Here is a 21,568-nt window from a genome sequence, read left to right on the forward strand (position 1 = left end):
CACTGGGCCCGGCCTGCATGGCATCCATTATATCTGTTTCATTTATTCAATTAGAGGTGTTCAATTGTCAAAAATATATGGATAAAACCTGAAAAAACTGCATTCGTACTGTGACTGAAAGTGCGGCCGCCTCTCCACAGATCATACCAGTAGCCTAACTTCACCTGCATCAATAACATCTCCATGGAGATAAATGGTGGACCCTCCAGCTTTAAGGGGAAAAGAGTCATCACAGGGTCAAAGTGCAAGTGAGTCGTGACTGAAATTCCTGCTGAAAGCGCAAACAGCCCACGTGACCATGAGATTTGTGGTGAAACTCTTCCCTCTGCTGGTGGCATCATTAAACTGCTTATGAAAGGGACGAACACAATCTGTGTATTTATGGGAAAAAAAGCTTTCAGGCAAATACAAAGCAAATGTTTTACTGTCATGAATCCTCAAATAAAGCGTATGGTAAAAACTCGACGACTATGTGTAGTTTTAGTTAACAATGTAATTCTCAAGCATGATGTTTGTATCCAAAAACTGTAACCATATTTAATGTCTCCCCATTATCCACTGCATGACTGTAATCATGATGTGAAATGTAATCATGATGTGAAATGTAATCATGATGTGAAATCAAACCCAAACCTCACGCGCGCGCGCCGTCCTCACGTCTCGCACGAGATCTCGTATGTTTCTGGAGCTCTTCTCGTCGCACAACTTGTCACCAAAGATGGCGAATTGCTGAGTGCTCATGGATGTACACATTTGTAGGCTACTTGTTATTTTACCTGAACTGCCAACCAAAACAAGAAAATAGCTGCCCAGCGGGCGTTTTCTCTTCGATTCACGTCAGAAGGAGACGCCGGCGGCCGCCAGCATCATGCAGATCACACTGAAAACTCTGCAACAGCAGACAATTCAGATTGAGATAGACCCCGAACAAACGGTGAGTGGCTAAGAGCTAAACCGCTAACTTTAGCACCCAACTGTGCATGAAACACTGGCTTTAACTTCTTGCATCGCCGTGCTCGGTGCACTGATAATGTTTGCTCTTAGCCATCGTGAGCAAATACATCCACGTCTAAAACTGCAAAGGTTGAAAAAAAAAGATCTGCTAAGGGCGATAGCTCCTTTAGCGTGAACTTCCGAGCCTTAGCTTGTTAGCATGCTAACATGCCAGCGTGCAGAGCAGAAAGTGAGTGCCACGCGCTTTGATAAGAATGCAAGTGACAAGAGACAAGTGACACGGATTTACCTCATTATGTTGTATGTCTACAGAAGCTCACAGTCCCAATATCTAACTGCATTTGATGAACTAAAGGGCCAGTGTTGCTCATGGCTAATACTCATAGCATGACTGTGCTAATTATGATTAACATTATTTGTAGCGGACCCAAAAGACTCCAGAGCTGGCGCGTGGACACTGCTGTTTATGTGTGAACAATATTATATAATAATAATACATTTAAACAATTGAAGTGTTAGCTATGATGATGGAAATCACAATAATTAGTTTGTTATAGATGTAGGTTATTAGATTGAACAATACATTTGGGTAGTTATAAGTTATGATGTACAGTTTTTATACTATAGCTTGTAGATACTGAACAAAGTTTGTATAGAGTTGTTGTATTGACTAGTAAAATAATGAATTAACCCGGGATTATTGAGCACAGTTTGCCTTAAAATCAGAACAAGCACAAAAGGCTGACTGCAGACTTGTAGATCACTTGCCCAATTAAGGAAGTAAGATAGTCTTTGTGGAATGGTAATACAAACATCAGCTCAAGCACTAAAATATGTTTCTTTCAGGTGAAGGCGTTGAAAGAGAAGATCGAAGCAGAACGAGGGAAAGACAACTTTCCTGTGTCTGGACAGAAATTAATTTATGCTGGTAAAATTCTTCAAGATGACACGCCCATTAAGGAATACAAAATAGATGAGAAGAACTTTGTTGTTGTGATGGTTTCTAAGGTAAGTGGCTTGTCAACAGTGTTTTGAGTGTGAGTGAAATGAGCTAACCTCATGTGCTCTGTGACTAGGCCAAGCCGTCCGCTGCTGCCTCCACTCCTGTCTCAGAAGCGCCCAAACCTTCCTCACAAGAATCCCCGTCCTCTGCCGCCGCCGCCCCAGCTCCTTCCTCTGCTCCAGCTCCCCCCCCCTCCGCAGTGTCCACTCCCCCGGATGAGCCCAGTGAAGAGGCCAGTGAGGAGGTCAAAGAAGAGCCCAGCGCTGCAGCTGGAGAACCGCAGCAACCGGCCAGGTATTGGTCCTTTCCAGTCCGCACAATGTGTCTCACTAGAGGTCAAGAGCCAGCCCTCTGTAGATTATAGGGTGGAAAAGGATAAACCTGATGACATTTCTATTTAAACTGGCTGGTATATTCCACTGTAAAAATCCTACCTCAATATCTGCAGACTAACATTGCAATAACTGAAAGATGATGCTTACTTTTATGAAAGGAAATGCCATTCCAGTAATGATACAAAACAATTTAGATGCATTTGATCAAGCACAGGGTTTTCTGATTTTCTTTTTCTTGTAGTTCCAGTGGCAGCAGTCAGAGCATGGACCCATCGTCGGCGCTCGGTATGTACAGATGTGTGAACGGTGCTAATTCTGCCGCACAACTTGACGATGACACTGCTTTAATGTGATGGACTTGGCCATTAATGACGTGGGGCTGGACTGCACTGCCAAAAAATTTCCTCTCCGTACTGAGTTTCACAGGCTGCTGTATAATGCATATCACTCCTATATTTAGACTGACAAAAGGGGGTCATCCATTACTCGGGCCATAAAGAGCAGAGGGGCTCCCATTGGTGTAGGCAAAGCTCCGGTCCTCTGGGGGGAGGTGCTGTACAATCGTAGTGTTACAAAAAATACATTGTCATTTTCTTCATCCACTGACAACTTGTAATAAAACAGTTGAATTAAAAAACTATTCCAGCGCGTGTCCCTATCGTACAGTAAAATATTTTTTCTATTTTACTGTACGATAGGGACACGCGCTGGAATAGTTTTTTAATTCAACTGTTTTTGACTTTTTTCGGCTGGATTTGAGCGTTTTTCGTTGCGTTCGTTGTGTTGTTGTGACGTGAGCTAGCTCCGAGCGAGCCCACCAGCCCCCCCGCGCCCTCCGGCCGCGCTAAAGTACGGCGTGTCGTCGGTACACATTTATATACACGTTTATATGAAAGAGGAACTTCACGAACGATCAGGACATGCACTGGAATCGCTTTAAATTAACTTGTTTTGACTTTATTCGGCTGGATTGAGTGTTTTCGTCGTGTCGTTGCGATGTGTCTTGGCTCTGAGTCCCCCGGCTCCGGCCCCGCCCCCCGGCTCCGGCCCCGCCCCCCGGCCCCGCCCCCCGGCCGGCGCCGTACCGCGTTTACACAAAGGAGGAACTCATGAAACTGCGGAGAACAGTCGTCTTACCCGGAGATCGTCACGTTATCCCGTCGCAATACTGACCTAACCTTATACTGATGTGCAATTCTGTCATATGTGCAATTGCTGTTGGAATTCATGTGCAATTCATGTGCAATTACTGTGAAATTCATGTGCAATCTATGTGCTGTCGTGACACACATTCATGTGCAATTACTGTCGGGATCACATGCAATGGTATTTATTTATTTGTCTATGGGAGTTTTTATTTATTTATAGGAGATCTTCTACTGAAAGTGTTTTTCAGACTTCCTATAAGTGATCTGTTCTTCTGTATCTACCTCTGTATCTACCTGCGTTGCACCAATGAAATTTCCCCATGTGGGACAATAAAGTAATATCTTATCTTATCTTATCTTAATATCTAAATAAATTACTTTGATACATTTTATAATTATTTTCACAGTTCAGACTCGACCATAGGGATGCTTGGACAGATCATCTGTATCTGTTCATTTCATGGGCTCAGGTGTTAAAAAGCAGTCTAAACTTAACGGTTCAGGTTTCAAAACATGTAAACAATGTAAAACAACTACCACCATGTTAAAAGAAAATGAAGAGAAAAATGCATTTGTGGTAACTGATTCCGTTAGCGGCTCTATTCAGTAGCTCAAATGTCTTGGGCAGAGTAAGATTACATTTTGTTGACAATGACAGTGTTCTGATTGTGATGGTAGATTCACCATTCCCATTGTCCACCAAATGTACTAACCTGGACTCTGCTCTGGCAGTTAGGTGCAACATGAAACAATGGATAATAAAATATAAAATAAAGTCATGCATAAAATAAGAAATCACAAGTAAAAAATATAAACAAATGACGCACATTACAGTGAGAACACGTCTAAGCTTGAAAATGGCAACGAGGAAAAAAACGACTTTCTATGTTTCTAAATTTCTGGACGCAGACGTAATGAACTATTCCTTCAAATATGAACCAGTCTAAAACGTCCTGGATTCAAACAACATTCAGTGTGGTTTTTGTGTGTTTTCTGCAGTGTTTTCTGATCATTGCATGTTGCCGCTTCTTTGGCTTTGAGCGTTCCTGATATGTGTCCCGTGTGTGCGCGCAGTGACAGGGGCGGAGTACGAGAACATGCTGACGGCGATCATGGCCATGGGATATGAGCGCGAGCGAGTGGTGGCAGCTCTGAGGGCCAGCTTCAACAACCCACACAGAGCTGTGGAGTACCTGCTCACTGTACGCACCAGCACACAGCACTCGCACTCACTTTATCTCAAATGAATGTACAGCTAATATGTGTGCCATAATTACTGATAACCAGAAAGTACAAATAAAGTCATTGTTTGTGTCAGTGAAAGTCCCGCACACGGGTTGTCGTAGTCACACTGACAGTTGGCGTGTCTCTGTAGGGCATCCCCAACAGCCCGGTCCAGGAGAGCAACCCTCCCCCCGCTGGACCCACAGAAGCCCCATCGGAAGGTAAACAAGTGCACTCGTACTTTTATATAGTGGTTGATACCGTAAACTAAACTTATGACTACATTGCAACATCTATAATTGTGCAATTAATGGTAAAAGTTGACATGGTTACTTTCCTAAAGACATGCCGCCATTGGTCCATTCTGAATGATGTAATTGCCCAAATGACCATGTTTTGACCAGTGAAGCTTAATTCAAGTTTGGTGTAAACGGGTTTATATGTAACCTGTGATTGTACATCCTTCAGGAGAAAACCCGCTGGCGTTTCTGCGGGTCCAGCCTCAGTTCCTCAACATGAGACGGGCCATCCAGCAGGACCGCTCCATGCTGCCGTCTCTGCTGCAACAGCTGGGCAGGGAGAACCCCCAGCTCCTACAGGTAACATGCCTACAGTGTGCCACGTGCCTACAGTGTGCCACGTGCCTACAGTGTGCCACGTGCCTACAGTGTGCCACCTGCCTACAGTGTGCCACCTGCCTACAGTGTGCCACCTGCCTACAGTGTGCCACCTGCCTACAGTGTGCCACCTGCCTACAGTGTGCCACCTGCCTACAGTGTGCCACCTGCCTACAGTGTGCCACGTGCCTATGTTTAAGGAGAGTCTTTACCGAGTCACTAAGTGTCTGTTGACTCATGACTGCGTTTGCATGATCGCCAGGGGGGAAAGTGCAGAAACACATTATCACACTAGGAGAGGGAGAGGGACTCCACTGCACTGGGTAGGAAAACATTTGACAAGTCACTCATTTTAGATCAGTGATGAGCCACATTTTGGTCCCACCAATGGCTTGTGTTTTATTTTTTGTCTGTTATGCTAGGAAAGACTGGAGCTTCGGTGTGATTCTGAAATGTCTAAAAATTTAACACTGCCTTTTTCTTTCTTTCTACATCCTCAACGTCATCTTATCTTATTATCTGTTGTCTCTGTTTGTACCAGCAAATAAGTCAGCACCAGGAGCGGTTCATCCAAATGCTGAACGAGCCGATGGGGGAGGGCGGAGACGCTCCAGAGCTGGGGGACATCGGAGCGGCCGGGGATGAGGGAGCTCCTGTGAGCTACATCCCAGTCACAGCTCAAGAGAAGGAGGCCATCGAGAGGGTCAGTGCACTCCTAAACTGCAAACTACACAGCTCTACTGAGGCTGCACATGCTCTCATTGTCCTTTAGGAGGATCCACCACCTCCTCGTGCCTTTTGGAGGTCTTATTTACCGTTACCTGGAATGTTCCACTCTAGTGCATTAAACCGTTCTGTCTTGCATTTATGCAATGATCAGTGTTTTTATCCCTAAAGAATAGTTTGTATAGATGCATTCCTCCTGTGAACAGCTGCTCAGTTGTTGTTAGCAGTGCTGTGGCTGCAGAAGCTCCGCCCTCTTCTGACCGCTCTGTGTTTTGTGTGCAGTTAAAAGCGCTGGGCTTCCCTGAGCCGATGGTGATCCAGGCGTACTTCGCCTGCGAGAAGAATGAGAACCTGGCGGCCAACTTCCTTCTGAACCAGGAGCTAGATGAAGACTGAGCCCCGGGCCCTCCCTCCTCCACTCAGAGACTGCAGCCCCCCCCGCACACACCTGCCTGTGGGGGGAGGGGGAGAGGGGGACGCGGCGTGTGCGAGAAGGCTAGATCACGGAGGGGAACGGCAAATCCACGTGAATTCCAATGGAATGTGTGGGCTTTGTTTCGGGGAGATCTCTACTTTGATTTTAGACGCGCTTTGTGATTGTTAGGGAACGGGTGCGGCGAGCGAGAGCAAGTGTCTGTGTGCCTGTGCTGACGGATGCAGTTAAAGCTGAAGGCGTAATCATCCAGCGTTATCTAAGACTGTTCATGCTGTAGCCACGAGGCAGAAGCACTCATCACGACTCTTCATGAAGGACTCTGCTGCCGGTGTATTGTCCACACACCATCACGGGACATTCCTCCCCATCTTCTGTTACCTCTGTTACACTAAATAATCTTCTGCCTCATATGCATTAAAAATTAAAATTCTAAAACTTACCGGAACAAAACAATGGTTATGAAAGTGCTTGACGCATAATGGAATAATAGCAAATACAAAATGGCATGTCATCCCCCTTCAGACCTCTACATGTTTCCAGATCTTTGCACTTGTAGACTCTTATATTGTATTTACACCTTTAAATGTTCTCACTCGACTATAGCTGTTGTTTCTGTCTAATTTGCTCTACATTTTCTTTTGTATTCTAATTTGATCAACTGTTATAAAAGGCCAGGTCTTTAAATACTCACAATAATCCTTCTGTTTGGTTATTTTCCGGTTTAAATGACAAATTTATGAATTCCGTAGTTTAAAATATTAAAAAAATCTCCTGAAACGAGGACAAAATAAAGAAATGTACTTGAATGTTACACAAAGAGTGACTGAAAATTAATGAGTTCAGTGCATATTTCCCCCCATTCATAAAACACAAACCTTTTCCCGCAACTTCCTGATGCACCTGTGAACGGCTTTGGGAGCAGCGCACTGAGCGTCCCAAGTTTTGCATGTTTCAGTCTCTTAACAAACTGACGTTCCTGGGATATGTTCTCTTTCCATTATTCACTGTAAAGAGTATAACTGAATTATAAAATAAAGCCTTTTCCTGCTCACTGACGTGTGCCGATGGCTCCAAACCGCTCACACACGTCACTAACCGTGTTCAGAAGCTGTAAGATGACATGTTTTCTACCTGCATGTGAGAACGGGACAGACGCACACCGACAACTCAAATATTTGAACTGCTTGGGGCATATTTCACTGTAACTGAGATGGGGGGGAGTATGGCATGACAACTGTGCTTTATTTTCAAGCTTTTGTGAGTTCACCAAAGGATAATGATGTAAACAAGTCCGTGTGTGTGAGCTGCCACTGTTCTACAGCATCAACATGAGCTTAGATGAGCTGTGCTACATTAAATATCAGTCTTTCAGTCTCCCGACTCCTCCAATTATTGAGATTTCATTTTATTGAGTGACACTCATTGACTCTACAAAGGTTAAACGCTGTAACTTGTCACGTGAGCCCACTTTACTTTGTTTTATTACATTTTTGTTGGGTTAAATGTTTAATTAGAAAGCTCGACGAGTATATAACTGGGTGCTAATTGATTAAAGGTGTCGTGAAATCTGATGCTGAAACTCAACACAAGCCCTGGACGACTCAGTCGACCTCATTCCTTGTGTTCTTTCACTTTCCATCACTTTTCTGGTCATAATAAACATAAAGTAGGATAGAAAGTACAAACGTGTCATGCACAAAGAGTCAGGAGTCGGTGTACAGTCAAGAACATCCTTTTATTCAATCAGGTAAAGGCGTTGCTCTTTTTAAACTGCTTTTTGTTATTATTATGGAAAAGAAACTGTATTAACACATGCATTTCACCAGGGGCTCTGGGGGCTCTCTGAGGACGTGGAGGGGTTAAAGGGCCAGACCAGGACCTAAAAAAAATGTTTGTCTTTCATTTATATTTGAGCAACAATTGCACAGATCATGGAAAAAGCCAGTGTTGTTGTTTCGCTGCGTGGGATATGTGAGAATAGATGGCTTTGACATTTGCACGGGGACAATACCTTCATCTTAAACCCTGATTAAAGTATAAAACGTGACTCCACCAGAGCAATCGCACCTCACTGTGGAACCTTCTGTTATGGCTTTGTCTGATCTGCTCATAATGCTGCTGCTGGCTTTTACATAGACCTTAAAGGGAGTGAAGTTGTGGTGTTTCATGACTTCTAGTTGTTGCGTTTACATTTTGGAGACATACATTTGGTCAGTGGGGCGTGTCCATATAAGTAGGTGGCAGTGTGGGGCGTGGTGCAGGTCAGATCCTACAGGGAACAAACCCCATGAGATACAATCATTCTAATTTAGACCAGACAAAATTATCTCTATTAGACACAAATATCTGAGTGGGAACATGACCTAATCATATGGAAGAAATTGCAGCCGTTTGTCATGATTGGACTCAATAGTTTGTTAAATTATGTCTGTATTTTTGTTTTTAAATCCCACAGTGGCTGAACGCGGTTGAGATTTTGTTGTAAAAATATAGAAATGTATAAAACAAGCATTAAAAAAAAAGGTGAGTTTCTTTAGTGCAGCGGTTGTTAGTGTCGCTTCCTCCACAGAGAGCACAGGGGTGAGTTTGGGCCCTCTGTGAGGCCCGGCAGGCGGCCCCGGGGCCCCAGTGCGGCCCAGAGCCCGCTGGTGTAACTTGTTCACTTACATTAGCTGTTTGAATGGAGAAGCTGAAGAAAATGGGTAATGGTAATACAATGTGAAGCGTACAGACAAGAATAACATGTGAGCTAACTGCATTCTGCTCAGACAAAAAAATCTTTGCGTATTCATTTTTTTTTTTCCAACATTTTTTTTTGTTTTTTAAACCCCGCCGTTCAGAGAAAGGAGAAATAAGAAGGAAGGAGCTTATGCGGCTACAGACTACTCCAGTGTCCAAGAGAGACAGAAGACCAGATACAGAGGAAGAGAAGCAAGACATATATTTTTCAATGTTTTTTCAGCTTTTTGTAAGTATTCAACAATAAAAAGAGGAACTAAATCACACCAATTTCTTTTAGTACTATGTATACTGCTTTAAAAAGCCTCAAGAAGAAGAAGAAGAAGAAGAAGAGAAAGATATAGAAGTATGAAGGAGGGGAGCTTTTTCTTTTGGAGATGGGCACTCAGGATTACAAGATGAAACCAGTGAACAAAAGGCACTTTTTAGGGACAACCTTTAAGATGCTCTGAGTCTATTACACTACATCACCAAACAAATATTTATAATCATTTACAGTTGGAGGGTGGGGTTACAGACAGAAGGGTGGGGCTAGGGGAGAAGGGGGCGGGGTTCAGTTTGACGGTGGAAAGGCCAGACAGACCAAACTCGGGGCTCGGCTTCTGTCCAATACAAAACGTTACATTTAGTGAGTTGAACGGTGTCAACTGTGGAAGAGCTATACATTTTTACTTCCTTTTTTACTTCTGTAGTAAAGGTTGGATGAGAAAAATGCCTTTTGTCACGACAACCTTTAAGTACATGAACCCCTTCCCCTTCGGTAAATACAAAAGAGAAATAGTAATAATGCATGTTCTAAAAATTTGCCTTTTATGATATTTTGTATTATTTATGTATAATAGAGATTGAATGTACTTTACACTTTTTGAAAGCACCAGTTTTCATATACATTTATGAGTTGCAAAATTGTTCCTTCAGCCTTCCCATATTTTTAAAATTCAAATGAAGGTTTTCTTAAAAAGCAATAAAATAAAAAATAAAAACATGGAAATCAATAAAAACGTTCCCCAAAGTAGGTACTTACAAAGACTGGGATTTTGAATCGTCCCCCTCGTATTTAGAGTCCTGGGGCAAGCGGACTTAAACAAAGAAAAAAGACAAGGGTTCCCCCTCTTTTCTCATGACACCCTCAACAATCACTAACAAACAAATTCCTCTACCAAGGCATTGCACGTGGCTCAATCAACATCATTTAGTTCAAGAACAACACTTCCTATCATATTGAGAAAGAAAACACAAAATGACCTCTTCTGTTTATCAATGTTGACTATAGCCTTGTTTTCATCAGGTGGAACTATATGGTTCAGTTTGGGATGGCACAGCGCTGTACAAGTGAAGCAGAAGAGAACCTTCTTCCATGAAGGGTCAGCCAAGGCACCAGAAGAGAAGATTTGACCACAATACTGACAACATTACAACACAATCGTTTTGGTTCATTTACAACATGGGCCTACTATATGACTTTTAAATGTTGCCTATACGGTTTTTCCACAGGGAGATTACGTAATAACACATGTACAATTAAGTTTGATGCTGTGATGAGTCGTGGGATGAGAGTACGTGTAGAACCACACCACATTTGTTCATCTCGAGCTTCTATATGTGCCACTCAAACCTGAACCATACAATGCCATTTGTTTTAAAAGCTGCTGATAGTGTTGCCATGGATTTCATATTTTATTTGCTAAGGTGGGTTTTTATTTCAGCACAAAAGTTTGAGATGCATCCTACGACTGCGGTTTAAGCCATGCTTCAAAAAATAACTAGACTGCCACAGAGCTTATCATGTAAAATAAAAAAACATGTATATATCTATAAATATATATGTATATATAAGATGCGTGTGGTTCTCTAGTTAGCTGTCACTGTTTGTCCTCTCCTGACATGTTTTTTCACCATTCACTATAGCTTATATGTGAGAAAAAACAACCTGAATTCATGTTCGACAAATTGCATAATGGGAATACAGAGGCACTTCCATAGAATAGAAAACAAATCCCCTTTCGCCATCGCTAGCATCCTCTCTGCGTCTGCAGCGTCGTGGTGCGTTTCACCGCAGTGAGCGTGGCCAGGCAGTCCAGTTATTTTGTGAGGTGGGTGAATTTGATTTTGAAATAACAAAATATAAAATTGGCAAAAATGCGGCGGATAAATCTATTGAATCCATAAGGGCCTCCTCAGATTGTCTAAATTCAAATCGATTTAAGACTTCCCCTTGAGTCAGGCGTGTCAGTGTGTGTCCATCCCGGTATTTTACAACATTTTGAAATTTATGGCTAAATGTGGTCAGTGTAAAAAAATGGCAAACGTAAAAAACATGGCTGCCATGATTGTTTTAGTGCATTTTTGTATCGTTAAGGGCTCATCGATTCACATGGATTAGCTAAGATAAACCTATCGGGGGAGTGCTGGTGTGTAAAAGGAGGGAGTTACTATAGCAACAGATACTTTGAACCTGGCCGTGCAAGTAAAAAGGACTGCAGACAGTGGAATGGGACAGCGCTCAATATTTAAACTTGCTAGTTGATGTAGAATAGATTTTTTAAATAATAAAAAATAATGTCAGTTCGTCTCTCATGTCTCATTGGACTAATAGCACCAATAAGCTCAGAATGCCAATAATGAGCGGTACATAGTTTAACATGTAGCCCAGAATTCACAAGGTCAAACTATTCATAATGTGGCAGCTCTCAGTAGTGATTACTTTCAATTTGGATTTGTTAATTTGGCCTAAAATAGTGCAACTTTCAGTAGAATGCTTTTTTTTGTCTGCACAAAGTAGTATTTCTGACATGTTCAGTCCGGAGCAGCCCGGACCACAGTCTGCAGTCGCCTGTGTGCCTTAAAAAGAGAACCAACATAAAAGGGGCACGTTGGGTGGTCGTCCCGCTGACAGCCTAGAGGCCCTCATCCCTCTGCGCTCGTATCCAGATATGTCACATATTGATTTTGCTCCTCAGGGTTGCGCGGTGCTCTTGGAGCGTGCGGCCGGCTGGGAGTGTAAACAACAGGGTAAACACAAAACTTCCTCTAGGTCCCATCTTTAGCAACCTTCCCTCCTCGCATCTGCTGCTCACCCACTCGTGATGAGCACCTGTGATTGTCAAAACCCTTAAGTCGAGCCTCCTCGCGCCCCCGACGCTCCGAGGCCAACAGCGTTTTGTGTGTGTTTGATTTGCAAACTCTAGATCCAACCCTGTCTTCGATGCCCACTTCCTTACCACAATCCTCTATAAGGTGCTGTCAATCAAATACAAAAAAATACAAAATAGTACAAATCTAAAAGGAATAAAATTCAAAAAACACATCAAGAAAAAAAATCATTACATTACAAGAGGGCGTATGGGGAACCAATAGCTGCTGCGTCTATTTGTAATATCTGGGATAATATGGTCGATGTCTAAATCCTCATCGTATGTGTGAGCGAATATAACACGATACCGTCACCAGAAAACACTACTGAAAGAAATGAACTTGTAAAAAAGCGAATAGGGTCGAATAAAGGGATGTAACGTGAGCCAATGATTGGGGAGGACGAGTGAAGGCCAACTTTACCTTCCGATTCAAACTGGCATGTCTGGTTTGGGCTCCATGCCTCGCTTCAAAATAGTGCACATCATTTATGGATTAGTGTTAACGGACTCGTAGTGCAACCCTTATTGGAGATATGTTTTGGCATGGTCTCGCTAGTTAGTTTGTAGTTATAAGGGTGGAAAAAAGAAGAAAAAAAAAAAAAAACATTGGTCAATTTTGGATTCGGGTGCGATCACAGTAGCATGGACTGCAGCTTTGAACATTTATTATTGTAGAAAACCTGATTCATTAGATAGTCTTTTGCTTTTTGGCCGCATTTCCATCGCGTTCCTCCCGCGTCGCTGCTGTGTTGTGCTGGTTTGCTGGTTTTTTCGGGATAGATGCCCACTGGCGCCGCCGCTGCTGCTGCTGCTGCATTGTCCCCCACGCCCATCGCGATCCTGGCATCCCCTTGTCCGTCCATTCATCTTTACACTGTGAAAAGGGGTCCTCCCTCACATTGGGCAACGGAGTCCAGAGTTCCTCTAAGAATTTCCTGGATTGATTGGTGTAGATCGTGGTTTGGGGTGAGACATACTGTAAGGACCCGCTGGAGGTTTGGGGGGAAGGTCAGGTGGAGGGCAGTACATCGTTCTGCGAATACCGTTTCTCTATTTCCGATTGAAAACATAGAATTCTAGTTGCTGGTTGGGACACAGGTCTTGTCAGAGGAACCAAGACTGGAAGACAGAAGATATATGGTCAATTAGAAAACAGCAGCAACAACAAAAACAGTTTGCACCAGTAGAAAAGCAAAAATCATTGATGACAACAATAACTGGCCAGGTTATTGCAACACTATATGTATATTTATGAAGTGGAGAACAGGATTAACAGTAAGAAATCTCATCCATGTTTTTGTATTTATTTGCTGAAGACAAATATATATTAAACCATTATTAAATAAGTGAGGAGTTAAATCCTACACCACTATATTCAGTCCGGAAGAAGCTGGAGCCATGTTGTGTGCCGCTTCCTCACGGCTCACTCACAGTTGACTCAGGGCCACTTTGCTCCTTAACTACAGTGAGTCTGGCCCGGCTCCTGCCCTCGCCCTGTCCTCCTCAGCTCTCCAGGACATGTGGACTTTGGCCTGGCTCTAAGTGACTCCTAAAGGCTGAATGGTGGCAGGGGGAATCCGTCTGGTGCTGCCTGTCTGTGTGCAGGGTTTCTGTGGCTCAGCGTGATCCGGGAGCACAAGTGGGTCACAGTCGCCGGTGCTGGCTGCCCCTCTTGGCCTGGAGGATCTGTGAGACCAACGCGCCAACATTCTCTGAGTCGAGCCTTGGAAACTCCTGCGAGGCTCGCGGAGGGCAGCCTTTTGTTTTGGTTTGTGACCGGCGCAGGTCACATGAATGCCCCCCCCCCCTTCTGCCTGCTGCCTTTCTCAGTTATCCCTCTCCCTTAGGCACCGTCCCAGCCGGCCCGGGCCATTGTAATGTGCCCCGTCTAACTTTCTTTGCTCCTTCTGCTCTTACTTACACAGTCCATCTATCTACAAACACACTCTGACGCTGGCCTTGGCAGCACACACTGACCACCCTGACCCAGGCAGCCCCCCCCCCCCCCCCCCCCCCCCCCCCCCCCCCCCCCCTCCAGTGAGCCGTTCTCAAATTCAACATCAACTGGCTATGACATCATGTCTGGTTACCATGGGCAACCAGACAGGCTAGACGTGACTTCTATAGGGCCAAAACTCGGTCTCGTCCCCCTTTCCTCTGCCCCACTGCGTTTGACTCCTGCGCTCCGCTGCAGTGCCACGTTTCCACCAGCAGAGGGCAGACCAACCCTACTACGAGCTGCTTTTCTGCTGTGATCTATAATGAATCTGTCAGTGTCATTTTGAAAGGCACATGAAAACTATTAGCTGTGTTTGTTTTAAAATTTAAGTCAGATTTGCGACTCCAAATCCTCACTGACAAGTTTGAGGAGAAAAAGCAATCACTGAATCACAACAACAAGCACACACGTGTCTACATGAACGGGAATGGAACCATGAATGAAGTATACAATATACATCATATTATTTAGATGTTTCACCAGTGAGGCCATACATTTAATGTTATGTCTATAATTGATTCTGTTGTTTGTTGAGCCGGGTTTGTTTGATTGAACTTCAGCAGAAACATTAGCATAAACATACATAAGCACTAAGCCACAGGGATGTAGATTAATGTTAACGTGCAAAACTAATTATGCACTGATGATAGAAATACCTTTGCAAGTTGTTATTCTTTCAAATCTAATTTAGTCGGTGGGACTTTGTTTGATTTCACAATAAATCAGTTACTATGTTACAATGACAACATGGTGAATAGATTTCTTTCTTACTTAATAAAACGTATGTTATACCCAAGTGAAACATTAAGATGCAAAAACAGGATGAAAAGTAGAAGCCACATGTGGAAAATCCCTCTAAGGAAATAGTGTAATGAGCAGAGCGGGGAGTGCGAGAGAGAACATAGGGTCGAGGAGCAGGGGAGGGCCCCGCTCCTTCAGATGGTTTCCATGTGTGGACGAGCTGAGCTGGCTCCAGGCGGGTGTGGTTGGACACTAATGAGAAAAGTACTGCTGGTAATGGAGGAGGCATATGAACCCACTACACAGAGCCGGCGCACAAGGTGAAAGTGGGAGAAAGTGAAAATGCAGGAAAAATTACCAGTCACGAGATGAAAGGAAGAAGTGAGCCAAACCCAGACGAGAAAAGCAGAGAATCTAAAGACGGAGCACGAGTCGTAGTAGCAAGTGTAGGAAAAGCGGCGAGGGCCCGGCCTGTAGCCTCGGGCTCCTCTCTATATGTGTCAAATAAACAGCCCCGGCACATTAAGTGCACAGTAGAATAAAGATGTACAAAAGCACAGATTGAGGGAGCGCTGTGGGACGCTGTGAGACGAGAGGAGCTCAACAGCAGGTTAGAGGGGAGTCCAGGCCAGGGGAACGTTGGCCCAAATCCACGCCGTTAATCCATTTCCTGGATTTCCAACCACTAATCACAAACCAGACGGACACGTTTTCACCCTCATCCCCCGTCTCCGTTTGTCCCAGAACATACATTAACATACATTTACCTGCGTCTGCTGCGGGATGTTCAGAAAGTTGTTGTCCCGTGATCCGATGCCGACAAACCTGTTGGGAGCTGTGGCGCCTGGCGTGGAGTATGCTGGAGAACAGAACAGAAAATAATACAGAAATCAGAAAACGTGCTGACAGCTAGGGAACTTGGAAATGGTAATTGAGTTGCTAGTTATTCAAATATATTTAATAAAGTGGTCAACCAGGTACAAGGCATCTCAACTTGATCTGAAGTCAGCCTTCCACTCATCTAATCCCAGGTTACAAATGGTATTACGCGCTTGCAAAAAATATTCAAAGACAATTCTGTGCAACTTTGACAGAGGCATAAAATATTCCGGTAATTCTCCAAAAATGTCAGGTCAACCAAAAAACATTAGAAGGGACGCGTTGGAGGGGATTGTCAGCACTTCTTTTCTTGGAGGCCTTTACTATCTTCCAAGGAACTATTCTTGAAATATTAACTTTCAAGTTTTAAAAGAGTAATTAGTTGAGTTAAAAAACACTGAGACGGCCTTTCATCATAAAGTAGGCCTACGACTGACTCTCCAGAAAGTACCACTCATTATAATTTGGGTCATAAAGATTTCCAAACATATGAATTCCAAAATCTAGAGAGCAAACTTAGATGTCCCTGATTGAGGATCGAGTAAATAAAATCAGTTGCGAGTTATTGAGCGCATCAGATTCCCGACATGAGATCTCAGGCGGGACGCTCTAATACCCAGAGGCGTCAAATGTTTTTGACAAATTTAGGGCAGTTTGAGATACTCCAAGGACTCCACAAGTTAAGACTCACTAAGGACCAGGCAGGAAGTGTGTTGACTCGTGTACGTTTGTTTGTGGGTTTGAAAGAGAGACGGCGAAGAGGGACAGAAAAGATTGGGAACATATAAATTAATGACATGGACATAAACAGGATACATCCATGTGTTTCTAAGACCTACAGTAACATACAGAAGACACAGAAGACTTTGAAACGCTGGGGTAAAAAAAGACTAAATTTAAAAGGGAAGCTTAAGACAAAAATGCTCCATCCAGTGCCCCTCCTACCAAGCGGATGACCTGCTCCCAAAGCCTACACACCTATGGAATAACTAGGTATACAAGTCTTGACACAGAACTTAACTGAGTGTTATTGGAGTCCATGTAATTCGTCTGCCCTAAATTTGGTCCTTTACAACAAACTATTCTAAAAACCTTTTGAGGAATTGAACACTAGTTTCCTGAAGAGTCCACCAGGGAACAAAAGGAGCATTTCAAAACAGAAGAGTAAAGATAGTGGTGTGACATCCACAAAAAGAAGGTTCAAAAGGAGAATCGAAAAATAAAGAGAAACGGCCCCAGTATGAACCCCTGAGGAACACCACATAAAAAAAAAATAAAAAAAGATGCCACCAAATCTAAGGTGTTGATGGCATACAATTGGATTCAGAACAACGGGGCAAGGGGTTTAAGATCAAAACGGACGGATCGTTTTGTTGTTGATGCGTTTGTGTGTTTTGAAGTCGGTTTAAAAAGAACAGTCTCGGCTGTAGGCCTGTCACGATAAAAAAGGAGGACAGCTAGAAAGAACACCGGGACTATTGAAGGCCACTGATGAAAGGATTTTATACCAAAAACATAATTTGGACCCTGCCATAAATAATACAGAAGCATCAATACAGAAGACGGACACTCGCACATCAGTCAATCTTAAAAACCTTCTCTCTTTCGCTTCATAAACGGCCCGACTCCACTAATCATTTCATTAGCGGCTGTAAAAAACGCCGTATCACGCTATTCCCCCGAGTTTACTGCACTACAAGCGGATGTAGTCATTATTGTGACAGGCCTACGCGGCGGGGTCACTTACACGGAGATGCGGGCGAGGAGAGTCCGCCGTCAGGGGGCGTGCTGTTGGGTTTAGAATCGGGCATGGGGAGGGGCACTGGGCGGGCCACGGGGGGAGGTGGAGGCAGCAAGAAGGAGCCTGGCATTTTGCTCTGGCCACTCCCGTTTGGCTGCAGACAACACAAACAGGGTCAACGGGGGGGAGGGCGACATGCGACAACCCGGAAACACGGAATGAAACGGAGGGGAGGACGCCGCTCGGCCCCCCCCAAAAAATATATCATCCATGGCGGTGGATAAGGTGGAGAGGAAGGGGGTAGGTAGGTGGGGGGGAAACAGGGACGAAAAAAATATGATGTGTGTGGACGGCATTCTTTATGGAGAAAAAATCATAATCACCACAGGGTTTGATTGAAAGATCTGGGTGGCTGGAGCGTTGAGAGGTGGTCCACTGTGGGTTGAGCAAAACCACTAGTTGAGGGCATCCAGAAAAATGGCAAGAAATCAAAACCATGGGCGGAAATATAATACTCTCTGCACAATCACAACACCACTGACACTAGCACCAGACAACCAAACTGCGACTAAAATCAACTAGTGGATGAAACACAGCACAATGACGCCACAGACAAGTATGTTTGACCGGAGAGCGGGGGTCACTCTGATGGTGGTACTTTCTGAGGGGTTTGAGTGGAGCGAAAAGGAACAAAAAAAAAAAAGGGGGAAAGACACATTCGGGCAGAAACGGCAAAAAAAATGACGAGACAAAACAGAGAACCACAGCAGCGCTCGAGCGGCCCGTCCTCGAGTGTGTGAGCGTTCATGTTCGAGGCTTTCAATGGAACACTTAATGGATGTTTTTGGTGAGCTTTTTGTCATTATGGCAGAAACAACGACCACTTTGTACTGTTGAGTGCAGCAAGTACGCTTTTAAGAGACAACTTGTTGAAAAATGTAATATGTGCTGACGTGTTTGGCCCAAATACAGATCATTTTCCTTAGTGTGGTAGATGTGATTGATTCATAGCCATTTTACAATACATGTCACTTTTGAAATGGCTTTTAGGATCTGTATTAAGGTTCTGTAAGAATATATATATATAAATGAAAAACATATTTGTGTATTATGTGTTCACTAATACTGCATGTTTATATGTTTTGTCAGTAATATTGCACTTACCTGTCCCCCGGCCGGCCCTGAGCCGTCAGCACAGACAAACTGCACAAATTCCTTCAGGGGGTCCTGTCCTGGGTGGTGGTGGTAGCGGATGGTCGGGTGGGTGAAATATGGGCTAGACTGCTGGATGATGGAGGGAGAGGGAAAGTGCAGAGCGGAGGCTGAAGCACGAGGACTCCCTGCAATGAAACATGCTTGTGTTAGAGCCGAGTACTGGACTTGACCAGGAGAGCGAGAGCTGTGGGAAAGACAAAAGGCAATTGCACATTGGCGATTTTACAGATGAAATATAAATGACATTTTATAGATACAGTGGTTGAAACGTAAGTCAAACCGAGTAAATGCACCGCAACAGCTTGAGATCCAAAAGATTCAGAAAATGCTGAATATCCACTAGATAACAGCACTACGTTTCCACATGAAATCCAGGTGCAGTTTAGAGGAACACAAAGAGATCATTGAGTGTCTAAAATGAGCTGGTCTTAATACTGCCTGTGCGCTGGCTGAGGGGGTGAGTTTCTGGCTTGGATACAATTTGGCATCAGGAAGATTCCTGAAGCGTTTTACACATTTTTGTTTTTGACAGAACATTGCTAGTTACTGCATCTATGTTCATTTAGAAAATGATTATACTAACTACTCCCTTCTTTTTCTGAGCAGCCATTATTAGGCCAAAAACTGTTTATCAAGCCAAAAGTTTTGTTTTGACCTATTGCCACTGAACAGGTCCTAAAACCACCAATTTGTTTTGTAAGTTATAAAATAATGAAATGTTTACATTGATGAGTGACAGCATTAACCCAGATGAACTCTCATGTGTTTCAGGCGCTCTGGGCCTGGTCCATGAGCAGAATGAACTATGAACTTACACATACAACACTTTAATTCAATTCTACATTTACATAATGTAGCAACCTATGTATGAACACGTCTGCTGTTCGGTACAGTATATACTGCAGTTAGTAATGTGTAAATGATATTAAATGGCATTATTTAAGTTTATCTCATGTCAATTATTGCAATAATGTATTGTACTTAATGAATTGTGCAGCTGACCCACTTGACAACACTCTGAGAGTTGAGTATGTGATGTTTCTGGGTTTACAGTACTACAATGCACCTTCTGTTAGCACAGCTTTGTGTTTACCATGTACCATAGCTGGATATATTCTGTTTAACAGTGCACACATTTCTGGCTACACAAAACACAAGCATGTATAGCAGACCCAATAGAGTTGTTTTTTTGTGAGCTGGAACATTTGGGCAAGCTCTGCCATCACACACAAAGGCGTCTCTGTCCAACCTATATCCATTACTAAATCTCCTTGATTTGTATTAACGGCCTGTTCTCCTCTTAGTGGTGCCAATCTGACACCCACTGCACCATCCATCCCGTCCAGGCCCCCAGCTGCCTATACTGATGCTGCCAAGCCTTTTTAGAGCTTGTCTGGCTCAGATTGTATGTGTGAGTGCACTTCATGGGAATACCCCCCAGACAGGGCCCTCTGCCTTTGAGCCCACAGCATCTTTCTCCCATGCCAGGCTGCCGCTCTCCACTGCAGCTCCTATAGCTCCTATAATCCCATTACAGACTGGGTGCAGGCCAAACTCGCTGAGGGGATGGGAGTGGGGGGGTGGATGGAGTGGGTGCTAGTGATGAGGGTGTCTGGGATCAGAGGGAATCCCCAACACCTACTCTGCTCTCTGTGGTGGTCCTTCAACTGCCACAGCCGCAGACCAGGTATTAGTTCAATCTTTGAATCATGTACTGGACGACGACTCAAGAACAGTTTATAACGGGTTTATAACTGGTACATACATACAAATATAATAAATCACAATGACAGAAGTTTCATGCTTTTCTTCCCACAGCAAAAGCAGATGGATTTATTTCAGTATAAAAGGTAAATAGGCTCAATATAGTAAGTAAAAATATTTAAAAATGTTTGATTTGTACTCTCTAAACCAACGCTAAAAACAGAAATAGCTTATAAGAGACAGAAACATTACCTTTTCTTATTTCCCATGTCAAAAGTAGCTATGCAAATATTTACAGGTGGATTAAGCAACTGGCACATTTGGGGTTGCACGTCCTGATAACGAATCCGTTCCCTTTCAACCAGACGTCATTCCACGTGAGTCAGTTCCATACGGAATTACAACATCGTGATGCGGTGGGTCTTTCTCGTATGATATAAACACACAACCCGGACGTACATCGCTGCTGCCGCCCACACGCAGGACATGACATGTGACCGTGCTCTGGTGTCTCTGGTGTGAGGGGACCAGCTCCACTGTAGCTACATCTCCAAAGCCTCACGGTCTGTCAACAAGTGCAGAGGAGGAGGAGGTCTAATGTCACAGTGGTCAACCTCATTTCTTCACATCTGCTCGCTGCCTTAAAGATGCTTTGATGTCGCCGCGCTGCTGAAGCAAAGCACATGGGTAATTATGTCCTCTAAGCTCCTATGGCCCATGATGCAGAAGATCAGATACCGTCCTGGATTATAAAAAACATTTATTGTAGAAAGTATATAGCTTAATAGGAGATGTGATATGTGTTGTTGTAAGATCCTGCTGTCTGCTGCACGACCGGCAGCTTTCCTCACATTCACAGCAGACTTCCAAAAACTAGTTGATGTGCATAAAGATCTGTGCCAAGCCAAACTAAGGTCAGTGTGCTACATTTGAATTAAAATCTGTCTGGGAACAAGTTTTACCTCTGTTATTT

At 43.8% G+C, this 21,568-nt stretch overlaps 2 protein-coding genes across 21 annotated transcripts in view; one reads left to right on the top strand and one right to left on the bottom strand.

The window, feature by feature from the left end:
- Positions 1–669: 669 nt before the first annotated feature.
- rad23aa (RAD23 homolog A, nucleotide excision repair protein a) lies at positions 670–7,817 on the top strand. The gene is made up of 9 exons (XM_072443634.1): positions 670–934; positions 1,801–1,962; positions 2,031–2,251; positions 2,534–2,577; positions 4,515–4,642; positions 4,816–4,885; positions 5,133–5,263; positions 5,823–5,984; positions 6,290–7,817. Exons 1-9 carry the CDS (start codon positions 869–871, stop codon positions 6,401–6,403), a joined length of 1,098 nt encoding a protein of 365 aa, XP_072299735.1. The 5' UTR covers positions 670–868; the 3' UTR covers positions 6,404–7,817.
- Positions 7,818–8,159: 342 nt separating this feature from the next.
- Positions 8,160–21,568, bottom strand: part of nfixb (nuclear factor I/Xb) — a 150,270-nt gene continuing 136,861 nt past the window's right edge. For 15 of the 20 annotated variants that reach the window (XM_072443625.1, XM_072443614.1, XM_072443616.1 and 12 more), the window contains 4 exons: positions 18,841–19,016; positions 17,683–17,830; positions 15,824–15,915; positions 8,160–13,435 (listed from right to left, as the gene is read on the bottom strand). In XM_072443625.1, coding sequence (XP_072299726.1) covers positions 13,421–13,435; positions 15,824–15,915; positions 17,683–17,830; positions 18,841–19,016 — 431 coding nt within the window. In that variant the 3' untranslated portion in view covers positions 8,160–13,420. The remainder of the gene's footprint in view (positions 13,436–15,823; positions 15,916–17,682; positions 17,831–18,840; positions 19,017–21,568) is intronic. The other 5 variants (XM_072443633.1, XM_072443627.1, XM_072443630.1 and 2 more) reach the window with 1 other exon arrangement.

This window comes from Eucyclogobius newberryi, unplaced genomic scaffold (assembly GCF_026437365.1).
Source record: "Eucyclogobius newberryi isolate DKJ021-1_F unplaced genomic scaffold, fEucNew1.0.hap1 SCAF_13, whole genome shotgun sequence".
NCBI lineage: Eukaryota > Metazoa > Chordata > Actinopteri > Gobiiformes > Gobiidae > Eucyclogobius > Eucyclogobius newberryi.

What these genes read in the sequence shown, in the direction of transcription:
- rad23aa (XM_072443634.1), top strand. Translation starts at nt 869, where the DNA reads ATGCAGATCACACTGAAAACTCTGCAACAGCAGACAATTCAGATTGAG. An exon ending in TTGTTGTGATGGTTTCTAAG is followed by an intron (nt 1,963 to 2,030) that starts GTAAGTGGCTTG and finishes CTCTGTGACTAG; the next exon opens with GCCAAGCCGTCCGCTGCTGC. An exon ending in AGAACCCCCAGCTCCTACAG is followed by an intron (nt 5,264 to 5,822) that starts GTAACATGCCTA and finishes TGTTTGTACCAG; the next exon opens with CAAATAAGTCAGCACCAGGA.